This window comes from Tremella mesenterica, assembly GCF_000271645.1.
Source record: "Tremella mesenterica DSM 1558 unplaced genomic scaffold TREMEscaffold_14, whole genome shotgun sequence".
Taxonomy (NCBI): Eukaryota; Fungi; Basidiomycota; class Tremellomycetes; order Tremellales; family Tremellaceae; genus Tremella; species Tremella mesenterica.
Window position 1 is genome coordinate 518525 of NW_006711238.1, and position 19755 is coordinate 538279.

A 19755-nucleotide genomic window follows, 5' to 3' on the forward strand; every position below is an offset into this window, starting at 1 on the left:
AAGTTCATAGGGCGATGTAAGAGTATCAATAATTTGAGGAAAGAGCTCCGAGATGATGATTTCGTAATAGTACGATCACTCTTTATATGCCGTCACAATACTTTCTCAATTTCAACTATGCGACGGATAACTTTTGGCTACATCTCTTTCATGCGACGAATGCTACGTTTAACTAGATTCTAACTCTGACTCTTACTATGGATGCTCAATTATCTAAGGTCGGATAGCGATTTTGAGAGCTTGACGACTGGCCATCTTATCGAGGGCATCTTGGTATTGTTCCAAAGGAAAAACGTCGGTACTGAAGATCAACATCTGTTACGTCGTCTTTGATGATTCACTATCACACGGGAGTATATGACGGATGTGTGGGAAAAAGGTCAAAATTGGCGATTGTGAAGATACGATTGTGTGCAAGTAGATAGAACCTGGGGATACGTATCATCAGAAGAGAGGAGAGAAGGAAGACCAAAAACCCATACTCACACCATACCCTTGGTACGAATCTTACCAGAGTCTAATAGCTCAATAGCCCGGGGGAAACAGTAGGTCTGCGAGAAAGAACCGATAATCTTGATCTCGTCCACGAAGATCTTGGTAGGGGACCAATGAACGCGGGCTTTGTCTTCGTACACTCCATAAACGAGCAAAGTACCTCCGCGGGAAACGTAGTTGATAGCGTCATCGACGATCGATTCCACACCGGTGCACTCGGCTACAACGTCGAAACCGTCTGAATATATCAGCAAGTAGTCTACGACTTGTGTTTCACGGCCGAAGTTCCTCCCACAGTGTCTCCCAATGAAATTAGGCGAGAAAACCGCGGGTGGAGATGAGAATGCAAAGAAAACGTACATGGGTTATCCTGCTTGATCTTTGCCCATTGAGCAGCAGCGTCATTCCTGTCCAAATCGATATACGCATCCCCCGCATCCAACTGACGCGCGAGATCCATCTTGATGCCCTTGTTGGCGGCGATGGTGATATGTGCTGCTCCTCCAATCTATCATCAGCCTTGGTGAGGCTATACGGAGCTGGCTCACCTTCATCAATTGAGCAAGGATAAGACCAGTGGGACCAGCACCGATCAAGAGGACTTTGGCCCCGAAGGGCATCTGGAGTTTGTCCATCCCGTGAATAGCACATGAGGCAGGTTCGAGCAAAGTGGCCTCTTCGTCGCTGAGGTTCTTGATCTTGTAACATTTGGAAAAGTCGCTAAGAGTCTATCAGCACTCTTGAGTCCAAGTCTCACATCTTTCCACTTTGAATGTCACTAATGTCTCTGAATGCCCCGATAATCACAAGAGAGATGGGGAGAGGTATAGAGGTAATCAAACGAGGCAAACTCAGGTAAAGTGAGAAGAGGGGAATCAACCTACTATTTGATATAATCCGCAAAACCTCCATCCCTCGTCACACCTGCTGGGGAGAAATGTTCACAGAAGAGTTCTTCTCCTCGTCGGCAATAATGACAAGATCGACAAGTTTCTGTCCATCAGCCTCAAAACTCTTCAGATCGTTCTTCGGCTGATGGTACAAGCAACCTCAGCTGAGAGACGACCTTACAGGAGATGAATGGTGGAAGGGAAGGCAGAATGGACTCACCCCCAACATCCGCAGCAACCCTGTCACCTTTCTCGAAACCCGTCACTTTCTCTCCAAATTCCACAACCCTTCCCACGGCTTCATGACCAGGGATCAACTTTTACGTCAGCCTGCTCTCTCTCTGTCACCTGTCGATTTTGAAGCAGAGGATAGTACGGCGAAAATGAGGTAGGACCAGCGTGATATGACGAAATGAAGGCAACTTACAGGGAATTTAGAGATAAACTCTCCTTCATGGATATGAGCATCTGTACCGCACACTCCACAAATGTCCACTATCCGTCAGCCCTGCCTACCAGCTCTTCAAGATGGGAGGACTGACCTTTGAGGAGAATCTCAGTAGGGCCGACTTTAGGAATGGGAACAGTTCGAATGTCAAATTCCCTTGGCTGATCGAGATGATTATAATGACGTTGTCACCAATATAGCAGGTGTGGAAGTGAGTGGTGAGAGGACAGCCGATGAGCAAGGCAGGAGGAAGAAGACAAAGGAGATATCAAGAAGAAAGGGAGGTATGAGTGGTTGGGGATAATGATGAGAATTGAGTAGACATTGATGATTACGTCGACAAAAGAGTGGTATATTTATGAGAGAGGGAAAGTCGACAAGAGGAAAGAAGGGAAGACGTCAGCGAGGTTCGATGAGGGTAAGAATGACTAACCTGGCTATACCACAAAGCTTTCATTTCACCGTTGGCGACCATGATTATGATTTATTGACTATGATTTGTGAGTTCTGATATGAGTAATGAGATACGCAGACACTTGAATAGGTAACCAGTCAAATAATGTTTCAGTGGAAGAGGTACAAGTATTCTTTTCGGATCGCAAGAGCAAGTGAATAGAAATGAGATGGATAGATGTAAGATAGAAGGGAGAAGAGCGCTTAGCGAAGACATCCCACATGATTGTGGTACTGAAGGAGACTAATGATGGGCGTGATATCAATTCCAGGGAAAGATATGAAATTTGGGGGGACAGAGGATTCGATAGCAGCACCTACCTGATTAGAAGAGACTTGCTGGTTGATAACAATGTCAATGACAGTTGTAATGAGAGTGAGAGAAGAGTATAAAGAAGGCCGAGAGTAGCCCTTTGAAGTCTTTGAACAGTTAGGGATGTCTTCGATTACACTCCCTTGTTCTCTGTCTACTTTCTCTCATCGTGGACATCGATCGCCACTGGAAGAAAAGATTTGATCCGGCGCGGCGGTACTGATAGGGGTCATAGGGTGATGGCCATGATGACGTAGTGCAACTCAATAAATCCCTGAACGATTGTGCACCCCGAAAAAGCCAGCAGCTGCTAGCTCGCTGGTTGAACCCTCACAGCATCACAAAGAAGCAAAGTCTTTCACGCAGGACAACGTGTACAACGGAGAAGAAGCGGAACTGATAAGGGGAATATGCAAATTCAAAGCGCTCGACGATCGACGTGTACTATTCGAAGGATACATGAAAAGACCTTCACGAGTTCAAACATTCCATCATTCCAACCTCCACCATTCATGATCACAACATGCAGCACGCAGCATGCAGATCAAGATGCACGTCGTTACGCCGGACCATCAAATGGAGGATTTACTGCGGTCGAATGAGCGCGACGAATCCGAGACTGTGAACAAGACTCACTTTCGCCATCATCATCTGCACAAACTCGTTATAATTGATCTGACCATCGCCTGCGGATGAATAACGACCCTCAGCTAAGTCCTTTGTCACACTCATCACAGTTTTCGCACCAACATTAGGATCATAGATACTATCAATGGGGCAAGGCAAGCAGGAAAAAAGGAAGCTTGGTGAGAGATACCGGGCATGGAGTACTATCTTGCCAACCACTCACCATCCTTGTCCGCTTCCCGGATCATCTCATCCACTTCTGTGTCTGAGAGCTTCTCACCCAGATTGGCTGTTAGTCAACTTCCTTTCTCCTTTCAAACCTCTCAAGGAACATACTCATGACGTGTTTGAGCTCTTGGGCAGAGATGTAACCGTTACCGTCCTTGTCAAACACCTACACGTTAGTTCGCTTTCATCTTGCATGGCAATACCGTCCCTCTCTCTCACACGCCCACACACGACCGATCTATTCGGGAAGCGAGGGTTTGGGGTTCGATGTGGGGCATGAAAGGACTTTGGACCAGAATAAACGGAAGAGGCACATGCAGGTAGACGAAGGATCATTGACAGATCACGATTAGTGAATCTCCGCGATGAGGAGTATAAATGGGTATCTCATGGACGGAATAGGAAACAAAAAAGCCGGTTGAAACGGAACCTCACCTTGAAAGCCTCTTTGATTTCCTCCTCAGAATCGGTATCCTTCATCTTACGAGCCATCAAAGTAAGGAATTCCGCAAAGTCGATCGAGTTGTTACCATCCGCGTCGACCTGAAGGTCAATATCCAATCTTCTTTCCATTTCTCTCAGTACCACACCGCCCCTCTCTCCCGCCGTGCATACAGTCGAAGCTGTCAAACCTGATAGCCATCAAACGTAATACGCTGTGATAGTTGATTTGTTTTTTTTTGGAACCGAATGATATTTTCCCAGCCAAACTCCCCCCTCAAACCTGATACATTGTGAAATCTGATCACTTTTGGGGGCTACGGAAGCCTAGTTTCACAGCTTCGACTGTATATCTGGGAAATGTCTCGTTAAATATAGAACAAGATCACGTTAGACCGCGTAGAATAGAATGTACTCGGTGATCTGTCTCTCTCAGAGACCCCAAGAGATGTGGAATGATATTCCGACCGGCTGGAAGAATGTGGGCTTGTTTCTCGGATAGACCACATGAGGCACCTACTTCGTTTATCATATCTTGCAATTCGGCCTCGGTAGGGTTTTGACCTAAAGATCTCATAACGGTACCGAGTTCTTTGGTGGTGATTGTTCCATCTCCATCTGTTTCCGTAATAGCAAAGGACGATATCACAATGATGTCGCATTGATATGGGATAGATCGCACCAGGTTGATTTCCGAGGAACGGGTAATGATGTAACACAAGGAATGAGGAATGTTCAATGAATGTAAATTCAGAAAAAGAACACATCAGCGAAGATATCCCCTACGGTTGACAAAGACCACAGACTGACCTTTATCAAAGAGAGAGAAAGCCTCTTTGAACTCTTGAGAAGCATCAGTACATCGCCTCGTGTTTCTCATGTGTATGACTTACCGGCAACTTGTTCTGTAAAGGGGTGGCGTCAGCATGCTCTTCCTGAATCGACCACAACCATGTCCCACTATGCTTCCTCTATCAGACATACTTATTGCACCGATGGAAGATGATAGAAGGTATAGCGATGATCGAGAAGAGACGAGAAGTCGGAGGAAGCAAGCATACCTTTTGTCTGATAATCAGCAAAAGCTTCAACACGTGGAAAGCTGCGAGGAATGTGAAAGATACTTACAAGTTGGTCCGCCATTGTTGTCCCTGTGTTTTAAATGTTACTTGGATACTAGAATTTGTATAGATTCGATGTTCAAATTCACTAGGAATGAACGTTGATGTTGAATGGGAGAAGCAGTGAGAGAAGCTGTACGAGGCAATGGCGGCACACGGCCGCACGGCGTACTTACCTTAAGGAGGTCAATGCGTGACGCGCCAAATTGGAGCCCCTACCTGACAACTGACCTTTTTCTTCAGCTCTGTTGTCAGGTAGGTTCGATCGACTCTGGATTTCTTTGTGTTCGCACTGGTCAAAGAATACTGTACTTTACACTTCGTAAGCCAGTTGTGTCAAGACCCTCAACAATTGTAAAACAAGGAGTAAGAGGTTGACAAGATGACTTCTATACTCAATCGAGCCATCAACGTCTACTCTTTACCTTCTGTATTGCTCGATAACCTTCAAGTTCGTTCCATCCAAGCTGAACCTCCTTCCTCCGCCACCGCTGGACCTTCAACTGCCGTGATTCCCACCGGGAAGCCAACTGAGAATGGATTGATCAAGAGTCAAGTCGGAAGTGGATTGTTCAGTTGCCAAACATGTCCACAAGCCACATTTGAGACTGTCCAATCGCAGAGAGAACATTTTCAGAGTGATTGGCATCGATATAATATGAAAATAAAACAGAATGGTGTGGTGACAGCAGAACAATTTGATCAGATGGTAGAGAGTGAGTTCAACCCTTCTTCTCCTTTCTCTTTCCAATTCTATTACCTTCCTTATCCTGCTCTGGTGCTTGTTAGATTTAGGCATAATTCCAAAGTGAAATTTGACCTCTGCATTCATCTGCCTCATAAGATAAACAAAAACAAGTCAGAAGGCATCACGTCCAGATGTTTATATATCGTTATCGTGAAGAACACTCATATCAGACCTATCATCCATATCCGGTTCCGAATCCGGTTCATCATCTTCATCCTCGAATTCCTCAGACCAAGACAAAGTTTCTAAACTCCTTCGACGTCAACGTCTTCAACCTATCAATGAAGATGAAGAAGCTCTTGAGCTTGCTGATCGACAACGACGAGCACATCTACGAACAGCCATTATTTGGTTTGCTCCCAATAGTCCCATTGAACAATTGGGAATACCTAAGGACACTCAGTTCGGTATCCACAGAGCCTTATTCCCACCTTTCGAACGAGCGACGGAATATCTTGATGAGTTGAAGAAGATGCAATTGTCAAATCAAAACCAAATGAAGAATGGAGAGGAGGAAGAGGAGGAGGAGAGAAGGATGACTTTGTTGATGGTTGCCGGAGGACATTTTGCAGGGATGGTAGTTGGTATAAGACCAAAAGGAAAGGGAGAGAAACAAGATGTGAAAGGGGCTGGAGAAGTGAGGGTTCTACAGCACAAGACATTCCATAGGTATACCAGTGAGTGTTATTGTATCTATTTTCCCACTCTCCTTTTTCTCGCAGAATTTTAGTAGCATGGACCCTCAGCCGTTCTCTCGGCTTCGGCTTTGCGGTCGGCGGATTATTGGCGATCATTGCCTCGATATTCAACCAACCAGTCTTGGGATTTATGGATGGTCGAGAAGATGGGTAGCCATGTTTTTGAGTCGATGAAGATGATCAAGAAGAACAAAATTAGAGACTGATAAGTTAAGCTCGAAAGAAACAAGGTGGTTCTCAATCCATTAACGATAATGCCAAATCCAAAGCCATCTCAGCAGGTGCCATGCTACGTCGATATGGAGAACAAGCACTTCAAGAAGAGATCAGAGCTTTGATGGTTGAATGGAAAGAAGATATCGATTTGTCGGAACGTATATTTATTCGTGCTAGTACACATGGTAGAAAAAGCTTTTGGGGTTATGAAGGTGCTGTTTTGGACAAGGGGGATCCTAGGATCAGAGTATTTCCTTTTCCTACTCGTAGACCGGTATGTTTTTCTAATCACATTTCTGTCATTTAATCTCTCTCGGTGTGCATCATACACTAACGAACCCTTGCTTCCTCCCGGTCAGATCACCGTATCTCAACTGCAAAATCAACATCATTACCAGCGTCGATACCTAGCCCATGAATGTGGAGTGATTCATGCGGTCTCACCTGTATGGGCTGTATCAGTGCTGACGCCTCAGACACAATCCGAATTATTGAGATGTTGGCACGAATTGATCAGAGTTCGAATATCTCATCTTACCGAAGAAGCTCTTCGTCAACAAGATGAAGAATATATCACTTCACTACAACCTCGAAAACCGACCATCAAACCTTCTCCCCTCCCGTCTCCCATCACACAACCGGTACAGAAGAAAGACCCCGAAGAAATAGCTAGAGAAGATCGTCATCGTCGATTAGAAGAAATGATCATCAAAGGTCGTTTAGAATCTCTTCGTCCTTTTTGGGAAAAGTACAAATCAGGATTCTCCTCCGATGTTCTTTCTATCGCTTCTCAAGCGGGACAAGAAGAAATAGTGAAGTTTTTGCTAGAAGAAAAGGTTGATCCCACTTTACCTTTGGATGATGGGGCAAGGCGATCATACGATGTGGCTAGTACTAAAGGCGTACGGAATGTTTTTAGAAGGATGGCGTATGATCATCCTGATTGGTGGGATTGGAAAGCTGCTCATGTTCCTAGTGGTCTGAGTGAGGAGCAGGAGGTAGCACAGGAACAAAAGAAGATGGAGAGGAAAAGGGGATTGAGGGAGAAGATGAAAGAACGTGAAAAGTCTAAAGCTGTAGAGGTTGTCGAACCTATTCAACAAGTCAAGCAAGAGACGTCGAGCGTTATAGGACCTACCCAAAAGTTGGGAGGGAAAAGTGGAGAAGGAGGTTTAGAGGGATTGAGTAATGAGATGAGGTTGAAGATTGAAAGAGAGAAAAGAGCCAGGGCGGCAGAAGCTAGATTCAAGTGATCATGATTATTCTTGCATGTAGCATTTTCGAACACGTAAAGTTTGACGCATGATTCAAACTATCATACAATCCCAAATGGTACTAACAGAATGGAAGACTTGATTATTCAGCGGAAACATTGCGCACATTGAGGATGATCCGGAAAGGTGATTAGTCGAGTACGATGGGATTTGCGATGCTTCGACCTTTAACATCACCTTTGAGACGTCGTTTGGGTTCAGGAATGACAGGATGTTCAGTTTTGACTTTTCTCTTGGCCCGCATACGATTTAGCTCGGCCTGTGATCAGTCTCGAACAAATTCACCGTCACCAGTTGAAAGTTGACTCACTTCAAGTTCCGCAATACGTGTTTCTTCATCTGCTTCTTCTTTTTCACGCTCCACCCTTTCACGCTCTTCGCCTGTTGGTTCTTCCGGAGCTGGACATGAGCGCAGATCCACCACGAACCACAACCACTAGCAAGATCTTTGCTCGTAACGACGTACACCCATAGCAAGACTTTCGTTTATCTTTCAAGATGCACAGATTCCAAGTGTACTAGAAGGACTCACGAAGTTCAATTAAACCATTTGCAGCAAGTATACCTCTTGTTCGATACTGTCTCTTCAGCGATTGATCCTATATGAGGAAGAAATGGCTTACTCGGAAAGTGAAAGCGTGAGATCTGGCCTGTTGAAAACTAGCGGGGTAAGCGTAAAAATTGGCTAGACTGGCCTCCTTGGCAGGAGTCACCGCTCCTGGTCTGTTCTCTCAGATTTCCATTCTTTTAAAATAATGAATCTCTCACTCTACCCGCATTCCCACCAATCCCTGAAGATCAACAAAATCTCTTAGCTTTTTTTCAATGACAAAGATAACCCACTTTTTTACTCCGTTCATGTACGGGTCGTAAGTCTGGACGCTGATATCCTCCTGCGATACCTCGACCAGTAGCCCAACCAGTACCACTAGTCAACTCCAATCTGATCGTGCCCAGGTTTACCATGGCTTTCAAGTCAGACAAAGCCGTAGGATCGTCTGAAAGTGACTGACCATCAGTCTGAGTGGTGCTATGTGGGAAGGTGATGTAACATACCAGCTTCGCGAATTTTAAGGGAGCTTCCATGACTTGATTAGCCTGAGTGATCCTCATCTTGTACGTTCGAGTGGTAGATGGTGTACCTAGGCTGAATGGAGTATGGATACAACTATTTACGAGGTTTCCATCGGCGTAATAAGCGACTTTGTAACTGTCATTGGCATACTCGGATGAGTTTGGGTCGGTGAGGCAAAATGCGAATTCCTACATTGCTGTATCAGCTTCATTAGTTTATTATGGGAAAACAACAACTCACTTGACCCGGTTCACTCTCCAACCAACAATGTCTCTCTTGTTTCTTATCACCAGATGCGACCTCGTGAGCCTCTTCATATTCGTCTGAAGGAGGATCAGCCAATAGTCCAAGTTGGAAAAGAAGACAAGCAGCTCACTGAGTCTTTCCCATTTCCCATCTTTCAACCCCTCAATCCATACCTGGTTACTTAGCTAGCACACCTCAAAACAAGTATCAATAGCTCACCTCCCATCCATCGAAATCTCCTTGACCTTTCATGGTGTCGCCAGTCACTATCAAGAAGAGCAAAGAAAAGAAGATGAGGAAGACGAAAGGAGGTGAGCGGACGTGAGGTAGATTTCAGGCACCCACGTGAAGCGCGAAGCGGCGTCGCGGGGAGCCGTGCTGTGCACGCTGTGACGCGTTTCACGCGTCCATCCCATGTCTCCCCCGACTGGCCCATGTTAGATGCTGGATGCTATAACAACTGGAAGAAGAGCATCACTCGGGTGACCGTTGGTCGTCTCACAGTATAGTTATCCACACGACATATTGACCTATACATTCTTGTTTTACAACTGACGTGAGGTTGATCACCCACTATTACACACATGAAATCTGTTCACTCTGAAATTCGACTCATTCCCCATGGTCTAATCGTCCAGGACGATGGGGTTGGCGACACTTTGACCCCGAGCGGTCCCTTTTGTGCGGCGTTTTGGTGTAGGTGTCTCACAGAACTCGGTCTTGATTCTGCGCTTCGTCCTGAGACGGTTCAATTCAGCCTGTAAACATCAGTCTACTCGTATGGGGGACTTTCGAACACACAACACTCACCTCAAGCACTTCAAGTTCCGCTATTCGAGCCTCCTCCGCTGCTTCTGCTTGTGCCCCTTCTTCCCCCTCTTTCCTCGCACGTTCTTCAGCTTGCCGTTCTTCCTGCGTGGGCTCATGTGGAGCTGTTCTTCAGCCCAGTCATTCATGATAGGATGTGAGGATAGTAATGGCCAAGGGGGAAAGTAGGACCACTCACGAAGCTCGATGATATGATGACTGGCGAGATAAGCTTTGGTACGGTACTGATGATTATCAATCTACGAGCGCTCGAGTCGGATGAGACATACTCGAAAGGTGAAAGCATGGGATCTGCGCCGCTTGTGCTTGGACGAGTGCCGGGTAAACCGATATAGATTACGTTCCGTCTGCGGGGTCAATCTCCCGGGCCTGCAGTTTCAGAGACTCATATGTAAAGATGGCATGACAGACTTGACTCACTCAACACGTAGGCCAATCAGACCCTTCTCATGTGAGCAGACGTTTTCCCACTGACCGAGTACTGACCTTTTTGCTCCCCTCGTGCACGGGTCTCATGTCAGCTGTCTGAAAGCCATTGACGTTGCCCATTCCTGTGAATTTATAAGTCCCGCTTTTGAGCTCAAGGCTTATCGTCCCTATGCGAGCATTTGTATCGACCGCAGCGGCCGTCAGATCATCGGTTACAGGCTGGCGATTAGACACGTATCTTGCCCGGAAATCACTCACGAGTAGGGCGAAGCTCATGGGAGCCTCCATAGTCTGCCCATCCTTCATCACAAACATGTGGCTGGTGCGACTTGTGTGAGGCTTGTCGCTTTGGCACCAACCATCTGATAAGATAGGGCGTTTTCTGACTGTGATACCGTCGGCGAGAGAGATCTGTTGGATTTCTCCGTCCACTTTCGTAAGCTTTGGACGATCGACGCAGAAACGAAACTCCTATTGCAGTCAGCCACATCCCATTATGATTCGCAGTGGTCCCACTCACCTGTCCGGGTTCACTCTCCAGCCAACAGTGCAGTTCTTGCATTTCATCTCCCAATGCACCTTCATGTGTTTCTTCATATTCATCTGATGAGCTCAGCCAGCAACACTTCATGGTGAAGAGAATTACCTCACTGAGTCTCTCCCACTGCCCGTCCTTTAACCCTTCGATCCATACCTCCCAGCCGTCGAAGTTTCCTTCAGCCTTCATGAGAGACAGTCAATGAGTGCGTCAGCGACGAGGAAGTGAAGAGTTGAAGAGGATGGGAAAGGAAATCAGCGATGATGAGAAGGAGTCATGCACTTTGCTGGGGTCCGTGCGGCATGCGGCAGGCAGCTGACGTAAGATGAGCTTCCACATGCAGAGAGTTGGGGCGATCGCTGGTTCGTATTGATGCATCGTCTTACAGTATACCCTCGGTTCCTCACTACAGATCAAGCAAGATCCGTAATCTGGTCATCAGTCAGCCTGAACCGGCGATGCGAGGAAGCGCTTACATTCATCGGCATTTCATCTAAAGGGCGTCAGCCTCATTCCACACACGTGACGCGCCACAGACTCACCTATCTGTGTGCTATAGAACTGTTCAATGTCTCGCAATATAGAGACATCCTCAGTGGTGACAAAGTTGATCGCGACCTGCCACAATCAGCTATCGCACCTCATGTCCGCAGAGGAAAACGTACACCCTTGCGACCGAATCGACCGCTAAAGACGAGGTCAGCATTTCCCACTGTGTCTCACACTTGATACTCACCTTCGGCCTGCACGTGAGCTCATATCCCGAGTGTAAAGAGAATGTTCTCACCTATTCGATGCAGGTAGTTCTCACGGTTCGACCTAAACGGGTAAGTACAACCGAGCAGCAAAGTTCGTGGATCGGACTCACGGCAGGTCATAGTTGATGACTAGTGACACCTGCTGTACGTCGATACCCCTAGCCCATACATCGGTGGTGATGAGCACGCGACTGACTTTCAGTGATATGCCTATGGAGATCGTGTAACACTGACCTCTGACCACTCCTGAACTCTGCCATGATGGCATCTCTCTCTTTTTGTACCATATCGCCGTGCATGCTGCTGACAGTGAAGTTTGCTTCTCGCATTTTCTCGGTCAACCAGTCGACTTTTCGCTTGGTGTTACAGAAAAGGACGGCTTGTGTGATTGTCAGACTATAGTGAATTAGCATGAACGGCACTTAGAGGCATGAAGGAAGGGAAGAAGGTAATGATACTCACGTATCGTAAAGATCCATGAGAGTGTCGAGCTTCCACTCCTCCTTTTCGACAGCCACGACTGATATGAGCCCGACCCCCAGGCTAGAGAAAAGTTAAGGTCAGAGCTTGTGCGACTCACAGAACTGCTTGATTCCTTCAAGCGTCAACTCATCACGTTTGACGAGAATTCGAATAGGATCAGTCATGAACTTTGTGGTCATCTCCAAAACATCATGTGGGAGTGTAGCCGAGACGACCACGACCTGAGTGGCCGGAGGAAGATATCGATAAATGTCATAGATTTGATCTTTAAATCCCTTATTCAGTAACTCGTCGGCTTCGTCCAAAATCAACATCTGTTCTCAGCATATCCTCCAACCTCTGGCAAATAGAAAAATTAGCTCACCTTGATGTCTTTGGTGCGCAGATTACGACGACGAATCATGTCGAATACCCGACCAGGGGTTCCACTGACGACTTGTTGTCCAGCCTCGAGCTTTCGTATGTCTTCGCCGACACTGGTACCTCCAATACAAGCATGGCATGAGACGTTCATATAATCCCCCAAAGCGAGGACAACCGTTTGGATCTGTACAGCCAATTCCCGCGTAGGAGATAACACCAAAGCCTGAGACTCGCGAATGTTTGAATCGATCGATTGAAGGATAGCGATGGAGAACGTAGCGGTTTTACCAGTACCTGATTGAGCTTGAGCGATGACATCTCTTCCCCGCATGATGGGTATAATGGCACGCTGCTGGATAGCAGAGGGCTTCTCGAAATCTGAAATGCGCGTCAGTCAATTTCTTGTGTATGTCAATGGAAACATACTGTAAGCATAGATTCCGCGCAAGAGGTCTTCTTTGAGGTTAAGTGCTTCAACTGGTGATACCGTCAGCTACTGTTCATATGAAAGAGCAGTGATAGCTCACAAGTAGGAGCCTATAGTCGAGAGGGGCAAGAGCGCCAGCGTGAGCACTTCCACCCCTCTCGATGAATGCAGTCATTTTGCTGCTAGACGTACGACTGTGACTGCCTCGGAAGACTCGAAGATGAGCTTCTCGTCGGAACTGGATCCTGTCAGCTATTTAAATATTCCATCGGTATAAGCTCACGAGTTCAATGCCATTGTGATGGTACTTTTGCTGCTACGGGATGGATATGATAGAGAGCAAGCGTACGATTTTTATTGGTTTTCGACAGCGAAAGGGTGGCAAGAGGAGGAACACCGACATAACGCCGTAAATGCCGACTGTGGCATTTTTCCAGGCAAGGATGTTCCCGGAAAGTCTCTTTCCCTCCCTGTCATACACTTTACACTTAAGTACGAGTACTTCACTGCGTAACTGGTCACTCACGTCCGGGAGGTCTAGTCGTATTTTCACACTCAATATGGACTCCATCATCGAGACCGCCAGACAAACCCACGAGGAGATTGAAAGATATGAGCAAGCTCTTGCCGAGGTCCTCATGCAGAACCCCACTGCTGTGAGTGGTAGGCTTTTCATCTGTGCCGTCAAGCTAACAGTATACAGCAACGCAACATCACACGTAGAGATAGAAAGGCAGCAGAGATACTCACTCGAGTGGGCGAGCTTCGTTCTGATCTGCTAGAGCAATATGAGGACTTGCCTGGGTGTGTTCAACTTAATGGTGTTACGGTGCATTCACTGACGAGTAGGCTGAGACCTATCGAGCTATCTCTCTTGTCCGCTCCTCCTCCCGGCAAAGACGATCTTGCAGAATTCTACTCCCGATTTGAGAAAATCAAGGATTTTCACAAACGAAACCCAGGTATCAACGCCAGGGCCTTCATCAACGATCTGGACGAGTTGGTCAAGGGCGATGGGATGCAAGTGGTCGAGGTTGAGGGTGACGATGAGCCTACGGTCATTGATCGTAAGTCAAAGATTCCTGCTGAGATTCTTATTTTGGCTGAGATAGATAGCTCTCGACTCCGTGTTCTCTGGTGAAGAGAGCTACGGCAAGCATTTGGACCTTTATCAATCTCATACCCAATATCTCAATCTTCGTGGATCCGTTCGGTATGTGCTTCCCCCGATCTGCCTATGCCCCATTGCACGTCCGAGTGATGTTGCCACAGGAGGAAAAACGATTTCTGATGAATAGGCTCTCTTATATCGCATACCTCGACATGCTTAAACATGGCAAGGTAGAGCGGACCCTCGATCTCAAAGAGAAACTCCTTCCACAATACATCGAATATGTTCAAACCCTCTACAACTATCTCGTATCCTTCTTCGAACGTGCTCTACCCTTGACAAACATCCAGTCCAAGCTCAAAGAGGAGGAAGCGAATTTCGCCTCTGCATGGGAAGCCATCCAAATTTCAGGATGGGAACCTGAGAGTTCGACTTCCAAGCGTGCCCCGCCACCGACGGAAGGTGGCATATGGTGTGAATATTGCGGGAAAAGTTATGCCAAGCAGACAGTCTACGATGCACATCTCTCCTCTGAGAAGCATAAGAAGAAAGTTCAACAAGGAACGAAAGTCGTCGATCCTAATCACACCAACGTATCTCATGCATCGACCACAACGCTCAGAGAGAAGGCTCGCACACCCGCCAGATACACATACCTTGTCATTGCACTCCTCGCGTCTCCACCTATACCTCAACTTTTGATCGATTCACGAGCGGAGATTGAAAGACGGATGGCGTTGACTGCGAGAGAACGAGAGACGGAGCGTGAGGAAGGAGATGAGGCACCACCACCGGCACCCGCGGCCGAAGAAGAGGAAGAGGAAGAGGACGACGGAAGGGTATATAACCCGCTCAAATTGCCTCTGGGCTGGGATGGAAAACCCATCCCCTTTTGGCTGTACAAGCTTCATGGACTAGGTCAAGAACTACCGTGCGAGTTGTGTAGTACGACGTATCAGGGAAGACAGGCTTTCGAGAAACATTTTCAATCACCAAAACATACTTTCGCCCTCCAGGCCTTGGGTCTTCCTCCTACGCGGCATTTCCATGGAATTGTAAGTCCTCCCGCGTCGACGCAGGATTGTACTGATAGCTGCAGACAAAAATAACGGATGCGATGGCATGTGAGTTTCTTGGACATCTGTCATGGGCGTACCGTAACTGATTAACAGTGGGTGAGAAACTCAAGCGTGAAGGTCAACAAGAATTGGCCCAGATCGAAAGAGCAGAAGAGGTCGAAGATAGTGAGGGAAACGTGTACGATCGCAAGACGTACGAACAACTCCGCAAGCAGGGCGTCATTCATTGATTCATGATGTAGTCAAACCCGCGTTTCACTTCATCAGGATGCATCACTATCTGCTACTATGGTTCAAAGACAGGTTCGCAAACGATACGGAATCCCTACAAATCTGTCCATGACCTCTCCCGTTGGAACAAACTCGGCTGATTCTTCAATATCATTCTTTGGCCACATCAATTGCAGAGGAGACATGATCCATAACATAGCACCAGAGACAAATAAACTTCCTTAGAATTCCATTGAACCCGACCCAACCTGCTACCAAGTCGTTGTGTTTTCAGTACCGTTACTCTGCTCCCTTGGGGGTTGCCTGATACCCTTGTGGGGGACACACTTTGAGCTTTGTCCAGTTCTGCCTGGTATTGGTGGTGATAATGATAGTGCCTTGACTAGATCTTACAGATACTAATGGCTGGAGATGGTAATGTAGTGTTTCATGAGAACCTTCCTCGTAATTCCATTTTGTGTAAGAGAACTTGCCGTAAGAGGCGTCCACACTGGTGTAGGGTTTTCCACCTGAGACATTTGACTTCTTTCCATGACATGTATCGCTTATGTATTTCAGAATAAGACCTTCATACTGGGAAACCTGTTCTTCATAACCTCGAGAAGAAGACCGATGATATATGCAATGACCTGCTGCGTCTTTCACTTTGGCACGTGTGTCATTGTTGTCATGTCGGATATAAAATATGGACAGGTTTCCCACAGATGCAAACGGGCCCGAACCTTTTCGGCTGGCAAAAGTTGACAGGTGTTCTGGAGTGCAGGAACCCCCGTGTATGGTCTGTTAGAGAAGCTATGAGCCCATCAGCCCTGTCTATGGCTTCACAGAGGTTTCCATTGAGCCGTCCTACTCCTTGAAAGGCCTTCACAATTGATCCTTTGTCAAGAACATGCCTACTGATGCTAGACAGAGGATGGGCAGGGAGCATATCCTTCTTCTGAGCGAGAGAATCCAGCTGGTCTTCGGTAAGGGGTCATTCATTTGCATGGATAGCACCTCGTGCCCCTGCAATATCAATAAGACCATTCAGAGGATGGTTGTCTGAAGATTCTTGAGGTTCTCCTTTAAGTTGATGGGGGAGGCTTCTTTGAGTCCGAGGATCTCTTAGCAGTCAGGATTTGCGATAAGCGATACACTGAACGAGGGATCATAGGTCGCTGGGAGTCACTGGGTGAGACAAGAGTCAATTGGGTGTCCAAACGAGGATCCAAACGATCCGGAGGGATATTCGAGTTCAGAGTGGACTCAGAGTCATAACATCCGTCTGGGCACATAGGTAGTTAGTTGATGCACGAGTGAGTAGCAAGAAGTACCGATAATGATGAGATGGAAGAAGAGTCAATAGTATGACAGAGTGTCAAAGACGTGAGGGAAGATCAAGAGGATATGGAGAAGGACGCGTGAGAAACGTGCTATCTGGCGTCCTCCACCTCCGAGCGCGGATGACCAGACGTCAAGAAGAAGTAAGTAAGGGAATGAAAGGAAGGATCAGTCAAAATTCAACTTCCTCTATTTCCCACACCATGACATATCTAAGTGTTATTTTCATTTCGCACGCGTCATCCTTCCCCTTTGGGTAGTAGATAGATACAAATAGAAGACGATGATCAACGTACGATCATGACGTTATGTCCTTCCATCCTTCCTAAGCCCTGGGGATAATCCATGTTCTCACACAGCCGTCCTGTCCACTACTAACGAGCTTACTATTTCCCTCGAGCCATGAAACACCGCTCACCCCACCGGGGTGAGAGTTCTATACATTAGCGACGTCCGTACTTCTCTTCATTCATTTCGAGTGTGAAAGAGATAAATGAAAAAGTAACTCACCTTCATCGCGAGGTTCTTTGGAGGTTTCTCAACTTCCCACACGTAGATCGCTTCATCCAGTCCACCAGAAACCAGTCGCTTCCCGTCTTCGGAGAACTCGAGTGAAGTGACACGACCCGTATGAAACGTCCATTTACTTCCCACTACTACTGTTTTATTGACTACGTCGACGAGTATTATTCGTCCTTTCGTCTATCAAATCAGCACGGTACAGCAAGCATCTCTGCTAAGCTTTGAACGGTTTGAAGCACTCACGTCACCAGCAGCGAGTAGTGTACCGTCTTTGGAGAACGCCAAACTCAAGATTTCCCCTTTATTGTCTTCGAACTCGGCTTGCACTTTCACCGCTCCATCTGTTATGGAAGCGAGGACAACCTTCTTACTTTCGGAGCCGAAGGCCACAAGGTCCCCGTTGGGTCCTGGATAGGCAGCTACAGCGGTAGTCGCACCAGCGTGCACTGAGGTCGCATGGCCGGTGGGATGAATCTCCAGACCTGCTGCAGAGGCCACATATACACCATTCGGTGTAGCAGCTAGACCTGCTGGCTGAGCTTTGGTAGACAAGGAGGTTGAGCTGGTCATCAATGTCATCCCTTGATCCGAAGATTTGTAACAATGAAAAGAGATTTATGCCACTCACGAGAACTTCTGATCTTCGATGCACGTCACTTTATCGTCCCATCCTGTCGTCCAGATTTTGCCGGTTTCAGAACTCATCGCTGCTACTCTCGCACCATGACCTGCACCCTCGACAGGGCTACACGCCCCTTGCTCGTCACCATATCCCGAGCCAACGGAGAATCGCTTGATAGAACCATCAAAAGAGCCGGCGTAGAAGGTCTTTTCTTTCTCGGATGAGGCCGTGATAGTTGAGGCGGTGACCGCTTTAGTGGGACCATGAAGACTCCGCCACTTGGCACCGGACGATTCACGGGTATCGAAGATTGTTAAAACTCCAGAGAGAGATAAAGAGACTACGGTGGCGTTCGAGGCGTACACAACCCCGTTTTGCTGGGAGAAAACGTCTGTCCCGACAGAGTAAGTCTGCGAGGATTTCTGAGTCTCCACATTCCCTGAAATCAGCATGTTGGACCTCAGTGTGATTGCAGTATGTAACTCCATCATCATGATATGTATTAGCAAATAACTCACATATGGTCACGACACCGTCAGCGCCAGCTGTGGCGATCTTGTCCGAGTCTGGACTCCAAGAACAGGCCATCTGACGATTAGCTCTTTGTGCGGGTTGACCAATTGACTGACCAGACTACTACCTCCTTCATTCCCTACACTCCCTTGACTCTCTCCCGACTGTCCCTCGTAAAAGAGCAGCCGCCCGTCGGATGCGACAGAAGCGAAGGAGTTTCCATTTGGTGAAAACGCAACATCGCGGACAAAACGGTTGTGTGAAGAGAGGATTTTGTCATATTTGAATGGCGCGCCAGTATGGAGGATGACCGAGGTGTCGTCTGATCCAGAAACAGCTCGGAATGGCCTTTGATGTCTGATAGAGACTGCATTGATGGGCTTCATATATCAGTCAAGTGCAACATGTGAGATGAGCGAAAAGCTTGACTCGCCTTGGAATGCCCAGTGATTTCCCCACACGAGGAGCCAGAGTCGATCAAGAAAGCGGCTCCGAATCTGATCGTTCAGCATTTTTACTTATCAGGTATGAGATCTTACTTGTCTTTCCCCTCACCACCTACAACTATACGCTTACTCTCCCCGTCCCAAGCGAGATCGTTTATTTTACCCCCTAATGGACGAGCGGCCAGCTTGAGCACATTCTCCGGTTGAGTGACATCCCATATACGCACTAATTTGTCAATTGGCCTCTACAATAGAACGGTGAGAGCTTACCACTTCCTCCAATGTCCGCACTGGCACAATAGTATCCCGAAGGACTGATTCGAGCTACCGTAGCCGTTTGAGTGTGTTCTATCTCATCAGCCCAAAGCTTGCATCCCACTGCCGGACTCACGGGTGTAGACGTGAGATAGATTTGTATGCTAGAAGTTCAGCAAGACATACGCCACAGATGAATACCTACGTTGAGGTCTCTGATCTGGACTGTCAGCCAAGACGCTGTGAAGGTCTGAGACGACTCACCACCACACACCTGCCGTTGGTGTATACCAGCTTCTCGCCCTTGGGGTCAACAGCTAGCTTTGTGCTCTCCGAACGAGCGGTGTAAGGGTTACAAGGGTACACAGGTCCTAATCGTCATCTCTATCCTGCTCTTGATCAGTCTTGGATCTTACCTGCTTGATAGGCCATGTTGCGTTGTTGAAAAAAGCACTGACTGGTCATGACGACGGGGTGGAATTGGCCCAGTTCCGAGTCACGTGATAACATCATGGCTTCCACGTGTCTCTCGGGTCCGAGCGCGATCACTCTTCGGC

General features: G+C 47.3%; 6 protein-coding genes across 6 annotated transcripts; 2 read left to right on the forward strand and 4 right to left on the reverse strand.

The window, feature by feature from the left end:
• Positions 1–121: 121 nt before the first annotated feature.
• Positions 122–2654, reverse strand: TREMEDRAFT_40868 (uncharacterized protein). The gene is made up of 10 exons (XM_007007458.1): positions 2608–2654; positions 2267–2340; positions 1928–1994; positions 1813–1880; positions 1606–1702; positions 1380–1488; positions 1044–1215; positions 856–1003; positions 487–733; positions 122–301 (listed from the first exon to the last, which is right to left on the reverse strand). Exons 2-10 carry the CDS (start codon positions 2306–2308, stop codon positions 214–216), a joined length of 1038 nt encoding a protein of 345 aa, XP_007007520.1. The 5' UTR covers positions 2309–2340; positions 2608–2654; the 3' UTR covers positions 122–213.
• A 388-nt stretch (positions 2655–3042) lies between these two features.
• Positions 3043–5149, reverse strand: TREMEDRAFT_45697 (uncharacterized protein). The gene is made up of 9 exons (XM_007007471.1): positions 5020–5149; positions 4789–4803; positions 4706–4738; positions 4416–4513; positions 3890–3997; positions 3563–3620; positions 3450–3515; positions 3236–3285; positions 3043–3187 (listed from the first exon to the last, which is right to left on the reverse strand). The coding sequence occupies exons 1-9, from the start codon at positions 5036–5038 to the stop codon at positions 3185–3187; spliced, it is 450 nt and encodes a 149-aa protein (XP_007007533.1). The 5' UTR covers positions 5039–5149; the 3' UTR covers positions 3043–3184.
• A 249-nt stretch (positions 5150–5398) lies between these two features.
• On the forward strand, positions 5399–7931 carry TREMEDRAFT_34773 (uncharacterized protein; the record flags this gene model as incomplete). The annotated part of the gene is made up of 4 exons (XM_007007415.1): positions 5399–5732; positions 5935–6441; positions 6678–6952; positions 7155–7931. The coding sequence occupies 4 exons, from the start codon at positions 5399–5401 to the stop codon at positions 7929–7931; spliced, it is 1893 nt and encodes a 630-aa protein (XP_007007477.1).
• A 3497-nt stretch (positions 7932–11428) lies between these two features.
• Positions 11429–13408, reverse strand: TREMEDRAFT_57751 (uncharacterized protein). Its single transcript, XM_007007483.1, has 15 exons — positions 13383–13408; positions 13292–13337; positions 13200–13209; positions 13099–13149; positions 12674–13050; positions 12407–12623; positions 12289–12346; positions 12061–12222; positions 11937–12017; positions 11856–11887; positions 11805–11811; positions 11734–11755; positions 11611–11686; positions 11545–11561; positions 11429–11499 (listed from the first exon to the last, which is right to left on the reverse strand). Exons 1-15 carry the CDS (start codon positions 13394–13396, stop codon positions 11482–11484), a joined length of 1188 nt encoding a protein of 395 aa, XP_007007545.1. The 5' UTR covers positions 13397–13408; the 3' UTR covers positions 11429–11481.
• A 251-nt stretch (positions 13409–13659) lies between these two features.
• Positions 13660–15573, forward strand: TREMEDRAFT_40877 (uncharacterized protein; the record flags this gene model as incomplete). Its single annotated transcript, XM_007007459.1, has 7 exons — positions 13660–13755; positions 13803–13903; positions 13949–14166; positions 14216–14312; positions 14398–15265; positions 15310–15334; positions 15383–15573. The coding sequence occupies 7 exons, from the start codon at positions 13660–13662 to the stop codon at positions 15517–15519; spliced, it is 1542 nt and encodes a 513-aa protein (XP_007007521.1). The 3' UTR covers positions 15520–15573.
• A 1592-nt stretch (positions 15574–17165) lies between these two features.
• Positions 17166–19630, reverse strand: TREMEDRAFT_72384 (uncharacterized protein; the record flags this gene model as incomplete). The annotated part of the gene is made up of 13 exons (XM_007007608.1): positions 17166–17276; positions 17351–17542; positions 17606–17924; positions 17991–18423; positions 18503–18572; positions 18614–18877; positions 18931–18994; positions 19037–19169; positions 19214–19291; positions 19335–19362; positions 19404–19418; positions 19463–19569; positions 19615–19630. 13 exons carry the CDS (start codon positions 19628–19630, stop codon positions 17166–17168), a joined length of 1830 nt encoding a protein of 609 aa, XP_007007670.1.
• Positions 19631–19755: the final 125 nt, after the last annotated feature.